The 24,671-nt window shown below is 37.3% G+C and overlaps 1 protein-coding gene across 1 annotated transcript; it reads left to right on the top strand.

Moving 5' to 3' along the window:
* Positions 1-20,925: 20,925 nt before the first annotated feature.
* On the top strand, positions 20,926-22,223 carry TGIF2LX (TGFB induced factor homeobox 2 like X-linked). Its single transcript, XM_043570237.1, has one exon. The coding sequence runs from the start codon at positions 21,047-21,049 to the stop codon at positions 21,758-21,760; it is 714 nt and encodes a 237-aa protein (XP_043426172.1). The 5' UTR covers positions 20,926-21,046; the 3' UTR covers positions 21,761-22,223.
* Positions 22,224-24,671: the final 2,448 nt, after the last annotated feature.

The following is a 24,671-nucleotide window of genomic DNA, read 5'->3' as shown; positions in this document are numbered from 1 at the left end:
CCTCAAGAGTCTGGGAGGAAAAGAGACTGAGTCTATGAGGGAGACACTGGGACAACCTGATGGGCCATAGGTGGGTGATTGGGGACTCAGGAAGATAAAACAGGCTGTGTGGGCATGGAGGGGAGGGACCCCTTCTGGGGAGAGACAAAGGGAAGAGAAAGAGTGGCTGGGAAAGCATAGGTCTGTATCTGGACAAGAGAAAAACCTCTGACTGGGATGGAGAGGGATTCCATCCCTAACTGTGGGGCTTTCTTCAGACAGGGGCTGGCTGTCCTATTTGTGCACCTGGGGAAGAGGGGAGCCACCCCTGGTTTCGGTGGTAAGTCAGGAACATAGTCCATAGTAGGAGAATTAGTCACCTCCTTGAAGTGCTGCAACATAGGACAAAACCAGCCAGGACCACATATCGGGCAGCATAGAGAGGTGCTTCCCTAGTGCCAGGGTGCATGGAGTGGGAGTTTAAATCCCAGCCAAGCGTCAGAGCATGGGAGTTGACAGAGCGAGACAGACCGCCACAACTACACCTGCAGTTTAGTGAAGACACCTGAAACAGAGTGATTTGAGACACCCGTCTGTGGAGAAGAGACTCGGGGTTGCCATTTTTCTCCCACCACCACCAAGGCGTGGCCTCAGGAATTGTTCCTGGGGGGCCCACAGTGGAGGTGGGACCAGCCCACACCAAACCACGCACCTCCATGCCAGGTAACTGCTTATCTACTGGAGCGGGATAGATGCTGAGGAACCAGATGGCCCCCTCCTCCAGACCAGTGCTGCTGCCTTGCCTGGATTAATTCTAGGACAATTCTTGTTATTTAGATATATTCTTAGTTATTTTTTTCCTTCTTATCTTTCCTTCCTCTAGTCTGGTTACTCTGGTTGTTGGTTTATTAAAGCATACATATTTCATCCATTCCCTTGATACATGTTCTACACCTCCTTCTTCACTTTACTTTCTCTCTCTCTGGAATAATCAAGCTATATAGTTTCCCTGTTGGGGAAACTTTATCTTCATTTTTCCCCCACTTCCTTTTTATTTTCCTTTCTCTCTGGATTAAGCCGTATAGTCTCTCTGCCTGGTCAATTTTTTTTTTAATTTTTCCTTGCCTCTGTCATTTCTCTTTTTGTATGGGCTGTCTCATCAGCACAACCACCACCCTGTTCTTTACGTGTAGCTGGTGTTTCTGGGGTTTTTTTTTGTTTGTTTTTTGTTTTTGTTTTTGTTTTTTGTTTTTTTTTTTTTTTTTTTTTTTTGCTTTTGGATTACATTTTGTTTTGTTTGGTTCAGTTTTGGTTGATTATTTCTTTTATTTGTATGTTTGCATGTTTTTGTTTCCTGTTTGTTTTCCTTTCCAGGGCTACCTCAAGGAACAAATCAAAGCACACCTGGTGGAAGGTCCAAAATATCACTATGAGTAGGGAAATAAAATAACCAAAGTCACAACAACAGACAGCCAATAACACTTTCCAAAAAAACACCTCCTGAAGGGCCAGGCCCTGGAACGTGTATGACTTCCCCTTTAATATAGCAGTGCTTGCAGGTGCAGAGCACATAACAAACTTTTAAAACTCATAAGGGACAGAAAACTAGCCAAAATTATTAAAAGGAAGAATTCTCCTCAAAAGAAATTCCAGGAAGAAGTGACAGGTAAATAATAGATCAAAACAGACATAAGCAATATAATCAAACAATAATTTACAATAATAGTCATAAGGTTAATGGCTGGGCTTCAAACAAGCATAGAAGACAACAGAGGATCTATTGCTACAGAGATCAAGGAACTGAAAAATATACATGATGAATTTAAAAATGCTATAAATGAGGTACAAAATAAAATTGAGATGGCCACGGAGTGGATTGCAGAAGCAGAGGGGAGAATAGGTGCATTAGAAGATAAAATTATGGAAAGAGTGGAAGCTGAGAAAAAGAGAGATAAAAAAAATACAGGATCATGAGGGGAGAATTAGAAAACTTAGTGATTTAAACAAATGGAACACTATCCATATTCTAGAAATTTCAGAAGAAGGAGAAAGAGAGAAAAGGGCTGAAGGTGTACAGTAACAAATCATATCTGAGAGTTTCCCCAATCTGGGGAAGGAAACAGACTTTGAAATCCAAGAGGCACAGAGAACTCCCTTCAGATGTAACTTGAATCCATCTTCTGCATGACATATCATAGTGAAACTGGCAAAATAAGAAGATAAAGAGAAAATTCTGAAAGCAGCTAGGGACAAACAGGCTATAACTTACAAAGGTAGACCCATAAGAGTAGTATCAGACCTATCTACTGAAACTTGGAAGGCCAGAAAGGAATGGCAGAAAATCTTCAATGTGATGAACAGGAACAATATGCAGCCAAGAATCCTTTATCCAGCAAGCCTGTCATTGAGAATAGAAGGAGAGATAAAGGTTTTCCCAAACAAAAACTCAAGGAATTCATCACCACTAAACCAGCCCTACAAGAGATCATAAGGGGTACTCTGTGAGTGAAATGTTGCAAGGACCACAAAGTACCAGAGACATCACTACAACTATGAAACCTACAGAACAGAATGACTATAAAACCCATATCTTTCAATAATAACACTGAATGTAAATGGACTAAATGCTCCAATCAAAAGACCCAGGGTATCAGAATGGATTAAAAAAAAACACAAGATCTATCTATTTGATGTCTACAAGAGACCCATTTTAGACCTGAGACCACCTTCAGATTGAAAGTGAGGGGATGGAGAACGATCTATCATACTACTGGAAGTAAAAATAAAACCAGAGTAGCCATACTAATATCAGACAAACTAGACTTTAAACTCAAGGCTGCAACAAGAGATGAAGAAGGGCTTTACATAATAATTACAGGGTCTATCCATTAGGAAGAGCTAACAATTATAAACTTCTATGCACCAAATTCTGGAGACTCAAATATATAAAATAATCAATCACAAACATAAGCAATCTTATTGGTAAGATTATGGTAATTTCAGGGGACTTTAATGCTCCACTTACAACAATGGACAGGTAATATAGACAGAAAATAACTAAAGAAACAATGGCCCTGAATGACACACTGGACCAGATGGATTTCACAGATATTTAGAACTCTACATCCTAAAACAGCAGAATATATTTTCTTCTAGAGTGTCAATGGAAAATTCTCCCAGATAGATCACATACTGTGTCACAAAACATCCCTCAATAACTATAAAAGAATTGAGATCATACCATGCACACTTTTAGATCACAATGTTATGAAACTTGAAATCAACCACAGGCAAAAGTCTGGAAAGCCTCCAAAAGCATGGAAGTTAAAGAACATCCTACTAAAGAATGAATGGGTCAACCAGGCAATTAGAGAAGAAATTTAAAAATATATGGAAATAAATGAAAATGAAAACACAATAATCCAAGCCTTTTGGGATGCAGCCAAGGCAGTCCTAAGAGGAAAATACATTGCAACCCAGGCCTATCTCAAAAAAACAAGAAAAATCCTTAATACAAAATCTAACAGCACACCTAAAGGAACTAGAAGCAGAAAAGCAAAGACACACCAAACCCAGCAGAAGAAGAGAAATAATAAAAATCAGAACAGAAATAAACAATATACAATAAAAACAACAAAAAAAAGTAGAGCAGATCAATGAAACCAAGAGTTGGTTTTTTGAAAAAAATCAACAAAATTGATAAACCTCTAGCCAGTCTTCTCAAAAAGAAAATGCAGAGGACCCAAAAGATAAAATCATGAATCCATATGAATTTATTACAACCAATCACTCAGAAATACAATAAATTATTAGGGAATACTATGAAAAATTATATGCCAACATAGTGGACAACATGGAAGAAATGGACAAATTCCTAAGCACCCACATACTACCAAAACTGAAACAGGAAGAAATAGTAAACTAGAACAGACCCATAAGTGGCAAAGAAATTGAATCAGTTATCAAAAATCTCCCAACAAATAAGAGTCCAGGACCAGATGGCTTCCCTGGGGAATTCTATCAGACATTTAAAGCAGAGATAATACCTATCCTTCTCCAGCTGTTCCAAAAAATAGAAAGGGAAGGAAAACTTCCAGACTCATTCTATGAAGCTAGCATTACTTTGATTCCCAAACCAGACAGAGACCCAGCAAAAAAAGAAAACTACAGCCCAATATGCCTAATGAATATGGATGCAAAAATTCTCAACAAGATACTAACAAATAGAATTCAACAGCATATAAAAATATTATTCACCATGATCAAGTGGGATTCATTCCTGGGCGGGACGGCTGGTTCAATATTCATAAATCAATAATGTGATACATCACATTAATAAAAGAAAGGTAAGAACCATATGATCCTGTACATAGATGCAGAAAAAGCATTTGAAGAAATACAGCATCCTTTCTTAATAAAAATCCTCAAGAAAGTCAGGATAGAAGGAACATACGTCAACATCATAAAAACCATTTATGAAAAGCCCACAGCCAATATCATACTCAATGGGGAAAAACAGAGCTTTCCCCTGAGATCAGGAACATGACAGGGATGTCCACTCTCACCACTGTTGTTTAACATAGTGTTAGAAGTCCTAGCATTAGCAATCAGACAACAAAATGAAATAAAAAAACATCAAAATAGACAAAGAGGATCCGAAGTTTCACTTTTTGCAGACAATATGATACTTTATATGGAAAATGCAACAGATTCCACCAAAGGTCTCCTAGAACTGATACATGAATTCAACAAAGTGGCAAGGTACAAAATCAATGTACAGAAATTGGTTGCATTTTTATACACCAATAATGAAGTAACAGAAAGAGAATTAAAGAAACTGATTCTATTTACAATTGCACGAAGAATCATAAAATATATAGGAATAAACCTAAACAAAGATGTAAAATGTCTGCATGCTGAAAACTAGAAATCTTGAAGGAAATTGAAGAAGACACAAATAAATGGAAAAACATTCAATGCTCATGGATTGGAAGAATAAATATTGTTACAATGTCAATACTACCCAAATCAGTCCACACATTCAATGCAATCCCAATCAAAATTGCACCAGCATTCTTCTCAAATCTAGAATGAACAATCCTTAAGTTTGTATAGAACCACAAAAGGCCCTGAATAGCCAAAGTAATATTGAAGAAGAAAACCAAAGCAGGAGACATCACAATCCCAGACTTTAGCCTCTACTACAAAGCTGTAATCATCAAGACTGCATGGTTTTGGCAAAAAGACAAAGAAACCAGTGGAAAGAATAGAGAACCAATAATTGGACCCACAAATCTGTGGCCAAGTAATATTTAACAAAGGAGGAAAGAGCATCCAATGGAAAAAAGACTGTCTAACAAATGGTGCTGAAAGAGTTGGACAGCAACATGCAGAAGAATGAAACTAGACCACTTTCTTACACCATTCACAAAAATAAACTCAAAATGAATGAAGACCTGAATGTGAGACAGGGAACCATCAAATCCCTAGAGGAGAAAGCAGGCAACAACCTCATTGACCTCAGCCACAGCAATTTCTTTCTCGGCACATCTCCAAAGGCACGGGAATTAAAAGCAAAAATGAACTATTGGGACCTCATCAAGATAAAAATCTTCTGCACTGCAAAGAAACAATCAACAAAACTAAAAGGCAACTGACAGAATGGGAAAAGATATTTGCAAATGACATATCGCATAAAAGGCTAGTACCCAAAATCTACAAAGAACTCACCAAACTCCACACCCAAAAAACAAATAATCCAGTGAAGAAATGGGCAGAAGTCATGAATAGACACTTTTCCAAAGACATCCAGTTGGACAACAAACACATGAAAAGATGCTCAACGCCACTCATTATCAGGGAAATACAAATCAAAGCCACAATGAGATACCACCTCACACTGGTCAGAGTGGCTAAATGAACAAATCAGGAGACTATAGATGCTGGCGAGGATGTGGAGAAATGGACACCTTCTTGTACTGTTGGTGGGAATGCAAACTGGTGCAGCCACTCTGGAAAACAGTGTGGATGTTCCTCAAAAAATTAAAAAAAATATATAACTGCCCTATGGGTCAGCAATAGCGTTACTACTATGCTAATGCATAGGGACACATACACCCCAATGTTTATAGCAGCACTTTCAACAATATCCAAATTATGGAAAGAGCCTAATGTCTGTCAACTGATGAATGGATAAAGAAGATGTGGTTTATATATACAATGGAATACTACTTGGCAGTGAGAAAGAATGAAATCTGTCCATTTACAGCAATGTGGATGGAACTGGAGGGTATTATGCTAAGTGACATAAGTCAGTCAGAGAAAGACAGATACCATATATTTTCACTCATATGTGTATCTTGAGAAACTTAACAGAAGACCATGGGGGAGGGGAAGTGGAAAAAAAAAAGTTACAACAGAGAGGGAGGGAGGCAAACCATAAGAGACTCTTGAATACAGAGAACAAACTGAGGGTTGATGGGGGTTGGGGAGAGGGGAAAATGGGTGATGGATATTGAGGAGGGCACTTGTTAGGATGAGTTCGGGGTGCTGTATGGAAACCAATTTGACAATAATTTATAGTAAAAAACAAACATAACAAAACAAAGAAATAAAACATATGTCCACATGAATACCTGTACATTGATTTTGTAGAAGCTGTACTCAAAATTGGTAAAACTTTAAAACAACCAAAATGTTCTGTAAATAACTGAATGTTTAAATGAACTATCATAGGGGCGCCTGGGTGGCGCAGTCGGTTAAGCGTCCGACTTCAGCCAGGTCACGATCTCGCACTCCGTGAGTTCGAGCCCCGCGTCAGGCTCTGGGCTGATGGCTCAGAGCCTGGAGCCTGTTTCCGATTCTGTGTCTCCCTCTCTCTCTGCCCCTCCCCCGTTCATGCTCTGTCTCTCTCTGTCCCAAAAATAAATAAACGTTGAAAAAAAATTAAAAAAAAATAATAAAAAAATAAATGAACTATCATAGACCCATACGATGGAATATTATTCAGCACTACAAAGAAAAGCCTATCAACCCACAAAAAACATGGGGGAGAAACTTAAATGCATATTACTAAATGAAAGAGGGCAATCTAAAAGGGCTATATACTTTATGATTACGAACAAGGCATTCTGGAAAAAGGCAAAACTATGGAGCCATTAATATCAGTTCTTTCTGGGGATTTTGTGGGAGGGAGCAATAAACAGGTGAAGCACAGGGAATTTTATAGGACAGTAAAACTATTTTGTATGATACTATACTATTGGATATATATCATTATTCATTTCAAAACCAATAGAATATATAACACCAAGATTGAACTATTTTAGAGCCGTGAAAATGCTATGTATGATACAATAATGATAAATACAGATCATTATACATTTCTGAAACGTATAGAATGTATAACACCAAGAGGGAGCCATAATGTAAACTGTGGGATTTTGGCAACCATGATGTGTCATTATAAAATATAAATGTAATACATTTGAATAATTAACGTTGCAAGAATACTAAATATGAAATTGCTTTACAGTTATCAACAGCATGTGGAATTGGTTTAAAAAGAAAAATAGTTAAATCGAATACAATAGGGTCCAAAAGTATATTCATACCTATAATTCAATAGATTTTCAACATAGTCACCAAGAAAACTCAACGACGAAAGGATACCTTTTCAAAAAAAACATATTGTAACAATTGAATAGGTGCATTAAAAAAAAGAAGAAGAAGAGGGGAGCCTGGGTGGCTCAGTTGGTTGAGCGTCTGACTTTGGCTCAGGTCACAATCTCGCGGTTTGTGAGTTTGAGCCCTGTGTCGGGCTCTGTGCTGACAGCTCAGAGCCTGAAGCCTGTTTCGGATTCTCTCTCTCTCTCTCTCTCTCTCTCTCTCCTTCTCTGCCTCTCCCCAGTTCGTGCTCTGTCTCTTTCTCTCCAAAATAAATAAACATTAAAAAAATTAAAAAAAGAAATTCAACAATACTGTGTATCATGCACCAAAAAAATATATAACTCTACTTGACAAATGGACCTAAATTCCATACCTACAATTTTAACCTTAAGCAAAATCTTTTTTTTCTTTTTTTAGGCAAAAGTTTTACACACATAAAGTATGGACTGCATAAAAACAAATCAACAAATTAGGTTTCATGAAAATTGAACACTTTTACAATTCAAAAGACAATGTTATATAAATACAACATAAAAATGGATAGAGTAAAACATTTTTTGAAAATATATTTAACAAATGATTTGTACATCTAATATTTGCTAAACTACTTCCATCCAATTAAATAAAAACATTAACAACTCAATAACACAGACATATTTTTGAGTATATGAAATATTTGAACAGAAACATTTAAAAAATAATTAGATGGTAACAAAGAAGAAGAAACAATGCTTTACTTGTAAGGACAATGAACTATGGCTCTTGAGCCAAATACAGCTTATTTTTATAAATAAGGTTATTTTGGCACATAGCAACGCTCATTTGTGTAGTTATTAATGATGACTATTTTTGCACTACAGAGTTGAGTAATGCCCAAGAGGCCTTATGACTCCCAAAGCCAAAATGTGTACTATTAGGGTCTTTACACAAAATGTTTGGCAACATCTGTTTATATCATCACTCAGAAAGTAAATACATATTAAAAAAATACCACTTAATACTCCATAAAATGATGAAAGTAAAGAAAATGACCATTCCACATGGTGGCAAGGATATAGAGCAAATAGACCTATCAAACACTGCAGATGGAAATGTAAAATGGTACAATTATTTTGGAAAACAGCCCACTTTTTCTTTATTTTTTAAATAATTTAATGCTCAATGAATTTTGTAAAATTGTGGAGTTCTTGTGTACTTTTAACTCAGTTTTCCATAATTATAATATCTTAATGTATGATAATAATCTTATTATTTTAATAGCACATTATCAAAATGGGGATGCTGACTTTTGTATAATGCTAAAAACTAAAGTACAGACCTTATTCAGATTTTACCAATTTCTTCAATTGTTTGTGTATACAGGGATAGATGGCAAAATAAAATTAATTCCAAATATTCAAAGCAGATAATAATGGCAAGATTGTTTTGAATATTTGGGAGGGGTAGTTTTTTCAGAGCTTTCTTTTTACCCTGATGACTAGAGTAGAATCCTAGGAAATAAATGGTATTAGTTCCCTTTCACTAGTTAACTTTTGAACAATGTTGAGAAATAGGCAATTTTACTCCACATGTGCATGTTCTTATTTATGCACTTGAGGATTCCTCAGTCAGTCAAGAATCACAGTAACGTACACACCCCTTTTCATCTTTGTTGATTGGAGTAAAATGTTTCAAACAGCTCTTAGTCTCACTGTGCACACCTCTTCTTGATGCTACATAAACTGTTGAGACTAAGGGATTTCATGCTCTTATACTCTGTAATGCTTCACTTTTCATAGCTATTTGGGAATATAACATTTAAGTGTGTGAGTTCTTTCTTTGACCCCTGATAGTATATTTGAGGATTTCTCAAAAAGGTTTATTTTATATAAAGAGTGTATTCTTCTTATCTCTCAAAATAGTGAGGATTTAAATTTGTTTTTTTTTCTTTTTTCTACACTCACAAGAGCACACACACATATGAAGACACAAGCATACCGCATCTTTATATGTACAGATATATTTGTTTTTTTGTTTTGTTTTTTTTTTTAATTTTTTTTCTTTTTTTTTCAACGTTTTTTTATTTTATTTTTTGGGACAGAGAGAGACAGAGCATGAACAGGGGAGGGGCAGAGAGAGAGGGAGACACAGAATCGGAAACAGGCTCCAGGCTCTGAGCCATCAGCCCAGAGCCCGACGCGGGGCTTGAACTCCCGGACCGCGAGATCGTCACCTGGCTGAAGTCGGACGCTTAACCGACTGCGCCACCCAGGCGCCCCCAGATATATTTGGTTTTATTTCTCTTCCTTTACTTTTTCCAAAAAATGACTAATAATTTGCATACTATTTTTCATTGTTCTTTTCACATTCTAAACTCATCCACGTTAATGAATGTCTATGCCATCAAACTTAATTGCTAGATTCTTTTCAATCATAAGGAAATGCCATTTTGTTTAATCAATCCCATAATGTTGGAAATAATGTTTTTAATTTTTCACAAGTATATTTTATTCTATAAAAACTATTTTGTATATTTAATCTCTATCATCTTATAAAATAATTTCCTTATGCTCAATTTCTTGAGGCAACATTCCTGGGTTAAACAGTACAGTAAACCTTTTTTTTTTTTTGTCCATCCTGTAAAAACAGCTCTAAGAAGGCTCTGTCCTTTTATACTACTACCAGAAATATATCAATATGCTTATTACAACATACAGACTCTAAACAATGTACTTTTTATAATTTACTTGGTCTTTGACTAGTTGATAGGAGAAAACATTACCAAATGTTCTTTTATATGTGTACTGTTGATTATTATGAAAGCTAATAAAATTTTTAATATATTTATTGGTCATTTATATTTATTCTTTATTAAATTGCCCATATTATTTATTAATTTTTCTATTAGGTGACCAACTCCTTATTGATTTCAAGGGGCATGAAAATGATGAGTATACTAAAACATTGCCTACGATATATATTGTCAATATATGTTTTTTGTCTTTTGTCATTAATGAAAAATGAATGCTTGGGGTACCTGGGTGGTTCAATCAGTTAAGTGTCCAACTCTTGATTTCAGCTCAGGTCATAAGCTTACAGACTGTGAGTTCACGCTCCACATCAGGCCTGGACTGACAGAGTATAGCCTGCTTGGGATTCTCTCTCTCCCTGCCTCTCTGCCCCTTTCATGCTTGTTCATTATCTCTCTCTCTCTTTCTCTCTCTCTCTCTGTCTCTCAAAATAAATAAACTTTTAAAAAATTTTTAAAAAGTGTATGCTTATGGAAGTTTTTGTTTGCCTGCAGGTTGAGATTTTTCATACAGAAGTTTCTAAATATTTACATAACCACATTCAACAATCTTTACACTTGTGATGCTTTCTGCTCAATTGTGCATGAATGTGCCCACGCATGTGCAATAGATAAAATCCCAATACCCAACTTCATAGTTAATGGTAAAGCAAAACTATTCCTTTTTTTCACAGGACAGTCACTTGTCGAAACTTATCCTTTCTTCTATGGTTTGGTCACTCTCATCTTCATTCCTCTTGTTTAAAGTATACTAAATTAATTTGCCAGGATTCTCCACACTTTCTATCCATACAACTCTACTAATATAATGACTTTAAGGATGGCTTCCTGTGTGTTTCTTCAATTTATTTAAAACAAAAATATCTGTCAGAAAGTATCCAAAGTTTGTGGTATATTCTTTGCAACGTTCATTATTTTCAGGATGAATAGGCATCTATCATCAATAATATGAAAAGTCATACCTATCTACTACACAGTACCATTAAGCCCTTAAGACTGTTGCCATATTTTGTTTGTTTCACTTATCTGTTTTTTGCTTACCTGTTTGTCATGCTGTTTTAATTGCTTTCTACTTTAAAATATAGTATATTATCTAGTATGAAAAATGTTTCCACATTAGTTTGTTTTTTCCAAAAAATATTATAGTATATCACACATTTATCCCTCCAGATTAATTTTAGAACTATTTTCCAACATGTATTGTAAAGTGAGAAGTTAAAGGAAGTTGACAGTACTTGTGACTTTGATAGAAAATAGTTGCAAAGAAATATTTAAAGAAAAGTGACATAATTAAAATGTTGAGAATCCCTATATAAAAAGCAAATGTTTTGCCATTTATTAAAATTTCATTTATGTTCTTAAATAGAATTTAATACTTGTTTCAGTATGATCCCTGCATAATACTTTCTAATTTTATGCACAGGGATTTTATATCATTACTCTTGTCATGATTATGAGCTAGATTATTTCTCCAATATATTTTATAAATAATAATTATTGGTATATGTTAAAGGTTATCATTTATTTGTTTGTGATTGGCTACATCACCTAACTCTTATTATTTCTAATAGTTTCTCAATTGATTTTTAAATATTTCCTAAATGGCTAATCAAGCTATCAATACATCATACTATTTTACCCTCTTTTCTTATATACATAACATTTATATATTTTTTTGGTTAATTCCATTGGCTCCATTGTCTAAGCAATGCTGCAATAGTAAAAATTGACAACTTTGTCTTGCTCATGAAATTAAAAGAACCATTTTTTTTTTACTAGTAGGTATGAATTGTGGTACTGGTGATTTTTATCTCCTTATGAATCTGACTTATGTTAAGGAAGCATTTGTCAAATTTACCAGACATTTCTACATTTTTTCTTCCTAACTTGCCACCACTCCTTAAATTTTGGAAGTTTATAAATGGTTTTCTGAATGTTTCTTCAATTCATTTCAAAGTGTAAAATATCTGGCCAAAATTATCCCAGATACTTTACATTATGATAAATTCTATGCACTTAACATTTTCTATTTTCAGATTTGGCAAAGTTCCATTACCATAGCATTAATTTTTATTTCTCTTAGGTCACTGTGTTTTGTTTGAGGAAATGTTTAGTTTTAGTTTTAGGTTGTTGTTTTCAAATTGTTTTTGCATTACTTCATTTCTTGGAAGTCAAAATATAAGCTTTTCTTTTTTTAACTCTGCAGATAGACTAACATAATTTGGAAAGTAGAATACTTAGGCTTATATTCAATTATAAGTAGATTACTAGAAACAATGAGCAGCAAGGTATAAAAGACTTCAGTCTTCTCATGCCTTATATATTTTGAAAATTAAGGTGCATATTATAGCATAGTACCATCTTAATTCATTAAACAATTATGAGAATACACTTTTCAGAGTCATATATCCCTATTTTCAATAATATCCCACAGCATTTTATGTTACAAGAATCAATGAAGGAAGAAAAAATCTTATAGAAACCATTTCGATAATTTGAACTCCTTAGAAGTTTTAAAGAAATGGATGGAAGGAATCCATTACTGTGTTAAACATCTTTTTAATTCATATTGTTCATCTTCAAATTTTATTTATTTATTTTTTTTAATGAAATTTATTGACAAATTGGTTTCCATACAACACCCAGTGCTCATCCCAAAAGGTGCCCTCCTCAATACCCATCACCCACCCTCTACTCCCTCCCACCCCCCATCAACCCTCAGTTTGTTCTCAGTTTTTAACAGTCTCTTATGCTTTGGCTCTCTCCCATTCTAACCTCTTTTTTTTTATTTTCCTTCCCCTCCCCCATGGGTTCCTGTTAAGTTTCTCAGGATCCACATAAGAGTGAAACCATATGGTATCTGTCTTTCTCTGTATGGCTTATTTCACTTAGCATCACACTCTCCAGTTCCATCCACGTTGCTACAAAAGGCCATATTTCATTTTTTCTCATTGCCACGTAATATTCCATTGTGTATATAAACCACAATTTCTTTATCCATTCATCAGTTGGTGGACGTTTAGGCTCTTTCCATCATTTGGCTATTGTTGAGAGTGCTGCTATGAACATTGGGGTACAAGTGGCCCTATGCATCAGTGCTCCTGTATCCCTTGGATAAATTCCTAGCAGTGCTATTGCTGGGTCATAGGGTAGGTCTATTTTTAATTTTCTGAGGAACCTCCACACTGCTTTCCAGAGCGGCTGCACCAATTTGCATTCCCACCAACAGTGCAAGAGGGTTCCCGTTTCTCCACATCCTCTCCAGCATCTATAGTCTCCTGATTTGTTCATTTTGGCCACTCTGACTGGCGTGAGGTGATACCTGAGTGTGGTTTTGATTTGTATTTCCCTGATAAGGAGCGACGCTGAACATCTTTTCATGTGCCTGTTGGCCATCCGGATGTCTTCTTTAGAGAAGTGTCTATTCATGTTTTCTGCCCATTTCTTCACTGGGTTATTTGTTTTTCGGGTGTGGAGTTTGGTGAGCTCTTTATAGATTTTGGATACTAGCCCTTTGTCCGATATGTCATTTGTGAATATCTTTTCCCATTCCGTTGGTTGCCTTTTAGTTTTGTTGGTTGTTTCCTTTGCTGTGCAGAAGCTTTTTATCTTCATAAGGTCCCAGTAATTCACTTTTGCTTTTAATTCCCTTGCCTTTGGGGATATGTCGAGTAAGAGATTGCTACGGCTGAGGTCAGAGAGGTCTTTTCCTGCTTTCTCCTCTAAGGTTTTGATGGTTTCCTGTCTCACATTTAGGTCCTTTATCCATTTTGAGTTTATTTTTGTGAATGGTGTGAGAAAGTGGTCTAGTTTCAACCTTCTGCATGTTGCTGTCCAGTTCTCCCAGCACCATTTGTTAAAGAAACTGTCTTTTTTCCATTGGATGTTCTTTCCTGCTTTGTCAAAGATGAGTTGGCCATACGTTTGTGGGTCTAGTTCTGGGGTTTCTATTCTATTCCATTGGTCTATATGTCTGTTTTTGTGTCAATACCATGCTGTCTTGATGATGACAGCTTTGTAGTAGAGGCTAAAGTCTGGGATTGTGATGCCTCCTGCTTTGGTCTTCTTCTTCAAAATTCCTTTGGCTATTCGGGGCCTTTTGTGGTTCCATATGAATTTTAGGATTGCTTGTTCTAGTTTCGAGAAGAATGCTGGTGCAATTTTGATTGGGATTGCATTGAATGTGTAGATAGCTTTGGGTAGTATTGACATTTTGACAATATTTATTTTTCCAATCCATGAGCAGGGAATGTCTTTCCATTTCTTTAAATCTTCTTCAATTTCCTTCATAAGCTTTCTATAGTTTTCAGCATACAGATCCTTTACATCTTTGGTTAGATTTATTCCTAGGTATTTTATGCTTCTTGGTGCAATTGTGAATGGGATCAGTTTCTTTATTTGTCTTTCTGTTGCTTCATTGTTAGTGTATAAGAATGCAACTGATTTCTGTACATTGATTTTGTATCCTGCAACTTTGCTGAATTCATGTATCAGTTCTAGCAGACTTTTGGTGGAGTCTATCGGATTTTCCATGTATAATATCATGTCATCTGCAAAAAGCGAAAGCTTGACTTCATCTTTGCCAATTTTGATGCCTTTGATTTCCTTTTGTTGTCTGATTGCTGATGCTAGAACTTCCAGCACTATGTTAAACAGCAGCAGTGAGAGTGGGCATCCTTGTCGTGTTCCTGATCTCAGGGAAAAAGCTCTCAGTTTTTCCCCGTTGAGGATGATGTTAGCTGTGGGCTTTTCATAAATGGCTTTTATGATCTTTAAGTATGTTCCTTCTATCCCGACTTTCTCAAGGGTTTTTATTAAGAAAGGGTGCTGGATTTTGTCAAAGGCCTTTTCTGCATCGATTGACAGGATCATATGGTTTTTCTCTTTTTTTTTGTTAATGTGATGTATCACGTTGATTGATTTGCGAATGTTGAACCAGCCCTGCATCCCAGGAATGAATCCCACTTGATCATGGTGAATAATTCTTTTTATATGCCGTTGAATTCGATTTGCTAGTACCTTATTGAGAATTTTTGCATCCATATTCATCAGGGATATTGGCCTGTAGTTCTCTTTTTTTACTGGGTCTCTGTCTGGTTTAGGAATCAAAGTAATACTGGCTTCATAGAATGAGTCTGGAAGTTTTCCTTCCCTTTCTATTTCTTGGAATAGCTTGAGAAGGATAGGTATTATCTCTGCTTTAAACGTCTGGTAGAACTCCCCTGGGAAGCCATCTGGTCCTGGACTCTTATTTGTTGGGAGATTTTTGATAACCGATTCAATTTCTTCACTGGTTATGGGTCTGTTCAAGCTTTCTATTTCCTCCTGATTGAGTTTTGGAAGAGTGGGGGTGTTCAGGAATTTGTCCATTTCTTCCAGGTTGTCCAATTTGTTGGCATATAATTTTTCATAGTATTCCCTGATAATTGTTTGTATCTCTGAGGGATTGGTTGTAATAATTCCATTTTCATTCATGATTTTATCTATTTGGGTCATCTCCCTTTTCTTTTTGAGAAGCCTGGCTAGAGGTTTGTCAATTTTGTTTATTTTTTCAAAAAACCAACTCTTGGTTTCGTTGATCTGCTCTACAGTTTTTTTAGTTTCTATATTGTTTATTTCTGCTCTGATCTTTATTATTTCTCTTCTTCTGCTGGGCTTAGGCTGCCTTTGCTGTTCTGCTTCTAGTTCCTTTAGGTGTGCTGTTAGATTTTGTATTTGGGATTTTTCTTGTTTCTTGAGATAGGCCTGGATTGCAATGTATTTTCCTCTCAGGACTGCCTTTGCTGCGTCCCAAAGCGTTTGGATTGTTGTATTTTCATTTTCGTTTGTTTCCATATATTTTTTAATTTCTTCTCTAATTGTCTGGTTGACCCACTCATTCGTTAGTAGGGTGTTCTTTAACCTCCATGCTTTTGGAGGTTTTCCAGACTTTTTTCTGTGGTTGATTTCAAGCTTCATAGCATTGTGGTCTGAAAGTAAGCATGGTATAATTTCAATTCTTGTAAACTTATGAAGGGCTGTTTTGTGACCCAGTATATGATCTATCTTGGAGAATGTTCCATGTGCACTCGAGAAGAAAGTATATTCTGTTGCTTTGGGATGCAGAGTTCTAAATATATCTGTCAAGTCCATCTGATCCAATGTCTCATTCAGGGCCCTTGTTTCTTTATTGACCGTGTGTCTAGATGATCTATCCATTTCTGTAAGTGGTGTATTAAAGTCCCCTGCAATTACCACATTCTTATCGATAAGGTTGCTTATGTTTATGAGTAATTGTTTTATATATTTGGGGGCTCCGGTATTTGGCACATAGACATTTATAATTGTTAGCTCTTCCTGATGGATAGACCCTGTAACTATTATATAATGTCCTTCTTCATCTCTTGTTACAGCCTTTAATTTAAAGTCTAGTTTGTCTGATATAAGTATGGCTACTCCAGCTTTCTTTTGGCTTCCAGTCGCATGATAAATAGTTCTCCATCCCCTCACTCTCAATCTAAAGGTGTCCTCAGGTCTAAAATGAGTCTCTTGTAGACAGCAAATAGATGGGTCTTGTTTTTTTATCCATTCTGATACCCTATGTCTTTTGGTTGGCGCATTTAATCCATTTACATTCAGTGTTATTATAGAAAGATACGGGTTTAGAGTCATTGTGATGTCTGTATGTTTTATGCTTATAGTGATGTCTCTGGGACTTTGTCTCACAGGGTCCCCCTTAGGATCTCTTGTAGGGCTGGTTTAGTGGTGACAAATTCCTTCAGTTTTTGTTTGTTTGGGAAGACCTTTATCTCTCCTTCTATTCTAAATGACAGACTTGCTGGATAAAGGATTCTTGGCTGCATATTTTTTCTGTCTAGCACCCTGAAAATCTCATGCCAATTCTTTCTGGCCTGCCAAGTTTCAAAAGAGAGATCAGTCACGAGTCTTATAGGTCTCCCTTTATATGTGAGGGCACGTTTACCCCTTGCTGCTTTCAGAATTTTCTCTTTATCCTTGTATTTTGCCAGTTTCACTATGATATGTCGTGCAGAAGATCGATTCAAGTTACGTCTGAAGGGAGTTCTCTGTGCCTCTTGGATTTCAATGCCTTTTTCCTTCCCCAGTTCAGGGAAGTTCTCAGCTATTATTTCTTCAAGTACCCCTTCAGCACCTTTCCCTCTCTCTTCCTCCTCTGGGATACCAATTATGCGTATATTATTTCTTTTTAGTGTATCACTTAGTTCTCTAATTTTCCCCTCATACTCCTGGATTTTTTTATCTCTCTTTTTCTCAGCTTCCTCTTTTTCCATAACTTTATCTTCTAGTTCACCTATTCTCTCCTCTGCCTCTTCAAGCCGAGCTGTGGTGGTTTCCATTTTGTTATGCATTTCGTTTAAAGCGTTTTTCAGCTCCTCGTGACTGTTCCTTAGTCCCTTGATCTCTGTAGCAAGAGATTCTCTGCTGTCCTGTATACTGTTTTCAAGCCCAGCGATTAATTTTATGACTATTATTCTAAATTCACTTTCTGTTATGTTATTTAAGTCCTTTTTGATCAGCTCATTAGCTCTTTTTATTTCCTGGAGATTCTTCTGAGGGGAATTCTTCCGCTTGGTCATTTTGGATAGTCCCTGGCATGGTGAGGACCTGCAGGGCACTTCCCCTGTGCTGTGGTGTATAACTGGAGTTGGTGGGCGGGGCCGCAGTCAGACCTGATGTCTGCCCCCAGCCCACCGCTGGGGCCACAGTCAGACTGGTGTGTGCCTTCTCTTCCCCTCTCCTAGGGGCGGGATTCACTGTGGGGTGGCGTGGCTCGTCTGGGCTACTTGCACCCTGCCAGGCTTGTGATGCTGGGGATCTGGCGTATTAGCTGGGGTGGGTAGGCAAGGTGCTCGGGGGCAGGAGGGGCAGGCTTAGATCGCTTCTCCTTAGGTGATCCACTTCAGGAGGGGCCCTGTGGCAGCGGGAGGGAGTCAGATCCGCTGCAGGAGGTTTGGCTCCACTGAAGCGCAGAGTTGGGTGTTTGCGTGGAGGGAGCAAGTTCCCTGGCAGGAACCAGTTCCCTTTGGGATTTCGGCTGGGGGATGGGCGGGGGAGATGGCGCTGGCGAGCGCCTTTGTTCCCCACCAAACTGAGCTCTGTTGTCAGGGGGCTCAGCAGCTCTCCCTCCCTTTGTCCTCCAGCCTTCCCGCTTTCCGAGCAGAGCTGTTAACTTATGACCTCCCAGACGCTAAGTCGCACTTGTTGTGGGAACACAGTCCGTCAGGCCCCTCCGCTTTTGCCAGCCAGACTCGGGGGCTCTGCTTGGCCGGCGAGCCGCCCCTCTGCCCTGGCTTCCTCCCGCCAGTCCGTGGAGCGCGCACCGCCTCGCCGCCCTTCCTACCCTCTTCCGTGGGCCTCTCGTCTGCGTTTGGCTCCAGCGACTCCGTTCTGCTAATCCTCTGGCGGTTTTCTGGGTTATTTAGGCAGGTGTAGATGGAATCTAAGTGATCAGCAGGACGTGCGGTGAGCCCAGCGTCCTCCTAAGCCGCCATCTTGCCTGTTCATCTTCAAATTTTAAAGAAAGATAATACGAGTTCTATACAGTGTTTCAATTGTTACATCATGAAACAAAAACATTTTTTTATCAACACTAAAGGGATTCTTCCAATTTTTCACCTAATTTCCAAATTTTTCTATGTCCCTATAGCTGTTATTGAGGAAAACAATCTTCAAATTTCTTAGTGATAATTTTGAACCACCATGATATTCCTTTTCAAAAGGGATTAATAAAGGAGTCATTGAAAATCAGGAACCTAGACCATGTAATTTAGAATTAAAGAGGTACAATTTTTTAAATGTTTATTTATTTTTAGAGAGAGAGAGAGAGAGAAAGAGAGAGAGAGAGAGAGCAAGCTGGGGAGGGGTAGAGAGAGAAAGGAAGAAAGAGAATCCTAAGAAGATGACAGCAGAGTGTGACACTGGGCTCAAACTCATGAACCATGAGATTATGACCTGAGGCAAAATCAAGAGTCTTTCCCTTAACCAACTGATGCACCCAGGTGCCCCTAAATATATACAATTCTGTCAATACTTCAGCAGAGATCTAAATCTCAAAAATACATCAGCAGAGATCTAAATCTCAAAAATACAAAGAGCATCTAGAAGTTACAAGTGATGGAGGATAAGTTACTAGAAATCATACTGACAGACAAGAGTAGTTTCAGTGAATCTGGGCCATGAATGTATTGGTGGGAAATAACTAAGCAAAGTGAGTTTGCATTATGAAGAGAATCATTATCATTTGTATTCCAGGAGCCCACAAGACCAATGGAAGTAGTAGCATTCTCAGAATATCCCAAAGGAGACCTTCAATTGTAGCCAACCCATGCACTTTCTGGTTATTGGGAACTTTGCTAAAATTACCATCAGATTTGATTGTGTGTTTCAATAGATATCTCTTACAATAAATTTTAAGCTATGAAAGTCATCACTGGTAAGGTTACCAAAAACCAAAGGATCAGTAGATAATATTCTTATGTCCAGCCCAGTGACACCAAATAAGAACTCTTAAAGGTAAAATGATATTGTCCTTGCCAAATTGGAACTATAGATAATATATGATGCTTAATAAGAAGACCTGGAGTTTCCTCTGAAAACCCTCTGGAATTAAAAATCAGTAATACTATACATTGTCTGTAAGAAGTCAGAGTCCATGATTGTCTTCTAAATGGATCATAATATTCTTGAAGAACACTTGTTTTCAGCTATATGAAATTAAAATGTACAATTTACAAATTATTGTCATCTGGTTCAAAGTTAATGGCTGGGTGCTTGAACTATCAAGAAAGATTTAAATAATCTAAGTGTGTTATCACCATTATTTCTTGAATCCTATCTTGTTCCATGGTTTTGGAAGACCCCTGAATTGTGACTGAAGCTTCAAAGAGAATTATCACAACTGGATGTCAAAGCCCAAAGTGCAGACATAAAGATCCTCATGGCATAATGAAGTCATGTCAAAGTTAAACCTTTCAAGGCCATAAAGAAAAATTGAAGGGACAAAGTTTCAAAAGTAACTGTCTAGTTAAAAATTACTCTTAAATTAGCTTTAAATATGGAGGGGAGGAGTCAGGGTACACTACCTACACTCTCCTTTTATTAAAGTTAATATTTAATAGGTTGTTTCTGATATATGTAGATGAGCCAATAATGCAATTATAAAGAAAAAAAGGAAGAACGATATCAGAGTGAAGTCAAAAAGGAAGAAAATGAGGAAGCTATGCCTAAGCCAGGTGTAACCAGTAGAATTAGAATTCATTAGTTAACAGAAACTTTTCCTAGGAGCAGAGCAATAAAAGTCTGGAAAGCTTTAAATTGATGAGGTAAAAACAAGTGAATTTGAATCTATGAAAAAAAAGGAAGGAAAGGGGGAAGCAGGAAATGGGGGGGATGGTCAGCACATAGGACAGAAAGGATATGACATCACAAAGCCCACTGGCTCAAAGCAGTTAGGAGCACTGTTTATCTGTTTGGGAAGTGAAAGGTGAAACTTCCCCTTAGAGACCTGTCCATGCCTTCTTCACTGGTTCTCCCAAACCCACATTAGTCCTAATTCCGCCATTCCTAATTCCCAAAAGAGTGAAGACAGGACTCATGAACATGGAAGACTCTGAACAAAGCCCAACAGAGAAGCAAAGCCTGGTTCAAGGCACCTCAGTCACATCGAATAGTGACACTGGTACAGATAAAGTTCTTGCCTCACTAGAGGGCAAGAGGAAGCGGAAAGGGTACTTGCCAACTGAATCAGTGAAGATTCTCCGTGACTGGCTGTATGAACACCGGTTTAAGGCCTACCCTTCAGAAACAGAGAAGCGAATGCTGTCTGAGCAGACTAATTTGTCTTTCCTACAGGTCTCAAACTGGTTTATCAATGCCCGCAGACGTGTTCTTCCAGAAATGCTTCAACAGGATGGAAACGACCCCAATCAGATCACCATGTACCACCAAAAAGGCAAGTCTGCTGATATGACCCATAAACAGAACACAGATTCATCTATACAGGCAAGGTCAAGGCCCAGAGATCCAGACAAGATGCAGTGGCTGCCCCTGAGCATCCCTGTAATGGACCAGCCATTGGAGGAGAAGCTGCTGGATCCAGAGTTGTCTACAGGCCAGAAGCTCACCCCAAAGGCCCAGCCAAAAAAAAAGGTCAAGATTTCTACTAATGAGCCTGTGCTTATGTCATCTTCCAAACCTGTGTTAACAGAAGAGTACAATGACTTCAGCAGCTTCCAGCTGCTGGTCGATGCAGCCGTGCAAAAGGCTGCAGAACTGGAGTTACAGAAGAAGCAAGAATCCAATTCATGATATCCAATGTCCCTAAAATTATCAAGTAGTTAGTCCCTTGTCTACAGCAGTAGATCCATTTCTGCTCCTCCAACTAATGAATAGTTTTATATTTTATAGAGACCTTTTCCTTCTAGGGGTTCCATAAGAACCATTACTAGCTATTGGGACACAATTCTGCTAGATATTTCAGTGTTTCCAGATGGACTTGTCATCATGATTAACACTAAAATAAAGATATCTTCTTTGCTTCTACTATCTCCTAGGTTTAAAGGCTTCAGACAATCAGACCAATATATCTGAGACTAGACACAGTACTGAGACATCTTCGGAAGCCTTGCTTTGGCTTTTCTAATCAGACTTTTTGATCCCAGGGTTGCTGCAAATACCACAGCACCAATATGTCTCCCTCTGTCTAACTTTCCTTGTTGATTAGCATGAAAAATGGAAAAGAAAGGCTCTATAAAAGATGACTGTAACAGCACTGATGTCATTTTAATGTTGGCGTTTTTGTGAAAATTTCAACTTTATGTTTTTCTTTGTATAGTTTATTGACAATCTTCAGGAGTAGCTATTTTTTGTTTGCAGACGGTAAACATAAGAGTCAAAATACAGTGAATTAATGAACATGTTACAGATAAGGGTGCACTCATATTTGGCATACTAGTGAAGAAGCATGCAGTAAGATACAAAAATTCTACATGGTAATTTTCAGTTGTTAGTTCCAGCATAGTAGTTTTCAGAGGATACTTTTTTGTTTAGTTTTTATTTATTTATTTATTTATTTATTTATTTATTTATTTTTGAAGGGCTTAAACAAGTTTATTTTTCGCAGTTATGGAGGCTAGAAATCCAACATCAAGGTGCCAATTTGGGCACATTCTTATCAAGGCGCTCACCTCTTGGTTCATAGACAGCACCTTGTGTCCTTGTATGATTAAAGAGGCTAGTGCTCACTGAAGCATCTTTTATAAAGGCATTCACCCCATTCATGAGGTCTCCACTCTCATGACCTAAGCACCTCCTAAAGCCTTATCTCTAATCCTATCATCTTTGGGATGACTTCAACACATTAATTTCAACCTATGAATTTGGGGGAGACACAAACATATAGAAAATATTAGTTATATACACATATGTATGTATAAATATATACACCCATATTAAATATAAAATATGTTAACATATAAAATGCTAAATATTAAATATATACATATTTATTTAACATTTCAATTCCTGCTTATTGTCCTTAGGATAAAATAGGAATTTATATTTTAAACATTTTTTTTTTTAATTTGAGCATAGTTGACATGTTATATTAGTTTCAGGTGTACAATATAGTGTTTCAACTTCTCTATATGCTATGCTCACCACAAGTGTAAGTTACCATCTGTCCCCATACACTATTACAATATCATTGATTATATTCTCTATGTTGTGCCTTTTCTTACATGAATTATTTCATAACTGGAAGTCTGTACTCCCACTCCCCCTCACCCCTTTTGGCCCATCTCCCCTTATCTCTAGTAACCATCAGTTTGCTTTCTGTATTTATAAGCCTGACTGTAACTTTTGTTTGTTTATTTGCTTTGTTTTTTAGAGTCCACGTGTGAGTGAAATGATGTGATGCTTATCTTTCTCAGTCTTTATGTAACATAATACCCTCTATGTCCATCAATGTTGGAAATGACAAGATTTTTTTTTTATGTTATCCATTTGTCTATTGAAGGACACCCAGGTGGCTGCTGTATCTTGGCTAATATAAATAATGCTGAAATAGGGATAGGAGAGCATATATATTTGTGAATTAGTATTTTCATGTTTGTTGGGTATATACTTAGTAGTGAAATTACTGGATCATATAGTATTTATCTTTATAATTTTTTGAGAAAACTCCATGCTGTTTTTCAGAGTGGCTGTACCCACTTACATTCCCACCAATAGTGCATGAGGATACCTTTTTTCTCCACGACCTCACCAACCCTTGTTCTTTCTTTCTTCTTTCTTTCTTTCTTTCTTTCTTTCTTTCTTTCTTTCTTTCTTTCTTTCTTCCGTTATTCTGAAAAGCATGATGTGATGTCTCAGTGTGGTTTTCATTTGCATTTCCATGAGAATTAGAGATGCTGAGCATATTTTCATGTGTCTCCTATCCATATATATGTCTCCTTTGGAAAAAAATGTCTATCCAGGTCATCTGCACATTTTTACATTTATTTATTTTTGAGACAAAGCATGAATGGTGGAGGGTTAGAGAGAGAGGGAGACATAGAATCTGAAACAGGCTCCAGGCTCTGAGCTGTAAGCACAGAGCCAAACGTGGGGCTCAAGCTCACAGACCGCGAGATCATGAACTGAGCTGAAGATGGATGCTTAACTGACTGGGTCCCCCAGGCACCCCATCTGCACATTTTTTAAAATCAGGTTGTTTGGTTTTTGGTAATCAGTTGTGTATGTTCTTAATATAGTTTGGATATTAGATCTTTATTGGAATTGTCATTCATAAATATCTTCTCCCATTCAGTAGATTGCCTTTTTGTTTTGTCAATGGTTTCCGATACTGTACAGATGATTTTTACGTTTTATATTCATTTTATTTTATTTTATTTTATTTTTTAATATATGAAGTTTACTGTCAAATTGGTCTCCATACAAAACCCAGTGCTCATCCCAAAAGGTGCCCTCCTCCATACCCACCACCCACCCTCCCCTCACTCCCACCCCCGATCAACCCTCAGTTTGTTCTCAGTTTTTAAGACTCTCTTATGCTTTGGATTTCTTCCACTCTAACCTCTTTTTTTTCCGACCCCTCCCCCATGGGGTTCTGTTAAGTTTCTCAGGATCCACATAAGAGTGAAACCATGTGGTATCTGTCTTTCTCTGTATGGCTTATTTCACTTAGCATCACACTCTCCACTTCCATCCACGTTGCTAC

The sequence above is a fragment of the Prionailurus bengalensis genome, chromosome X, assembly GCF_016509475.1.
Source record: "Prionailurus bengalensis isolate Pbe53 chromosome X, Fcat_Pben_1.1_paternal_pri, whole genome shotgun sequence".
NCBI classification, from domain to species: Eukaryota; Metazoa; Chordata; class Mammalia; order Carnivora; family Felidae; genus Prionailurus; species Prionailurus bengalensis.
Note: the sequence above shows the minus strand (reverse complement) of the source record. Positions and strands in the feature narration are given on the sequence as shown.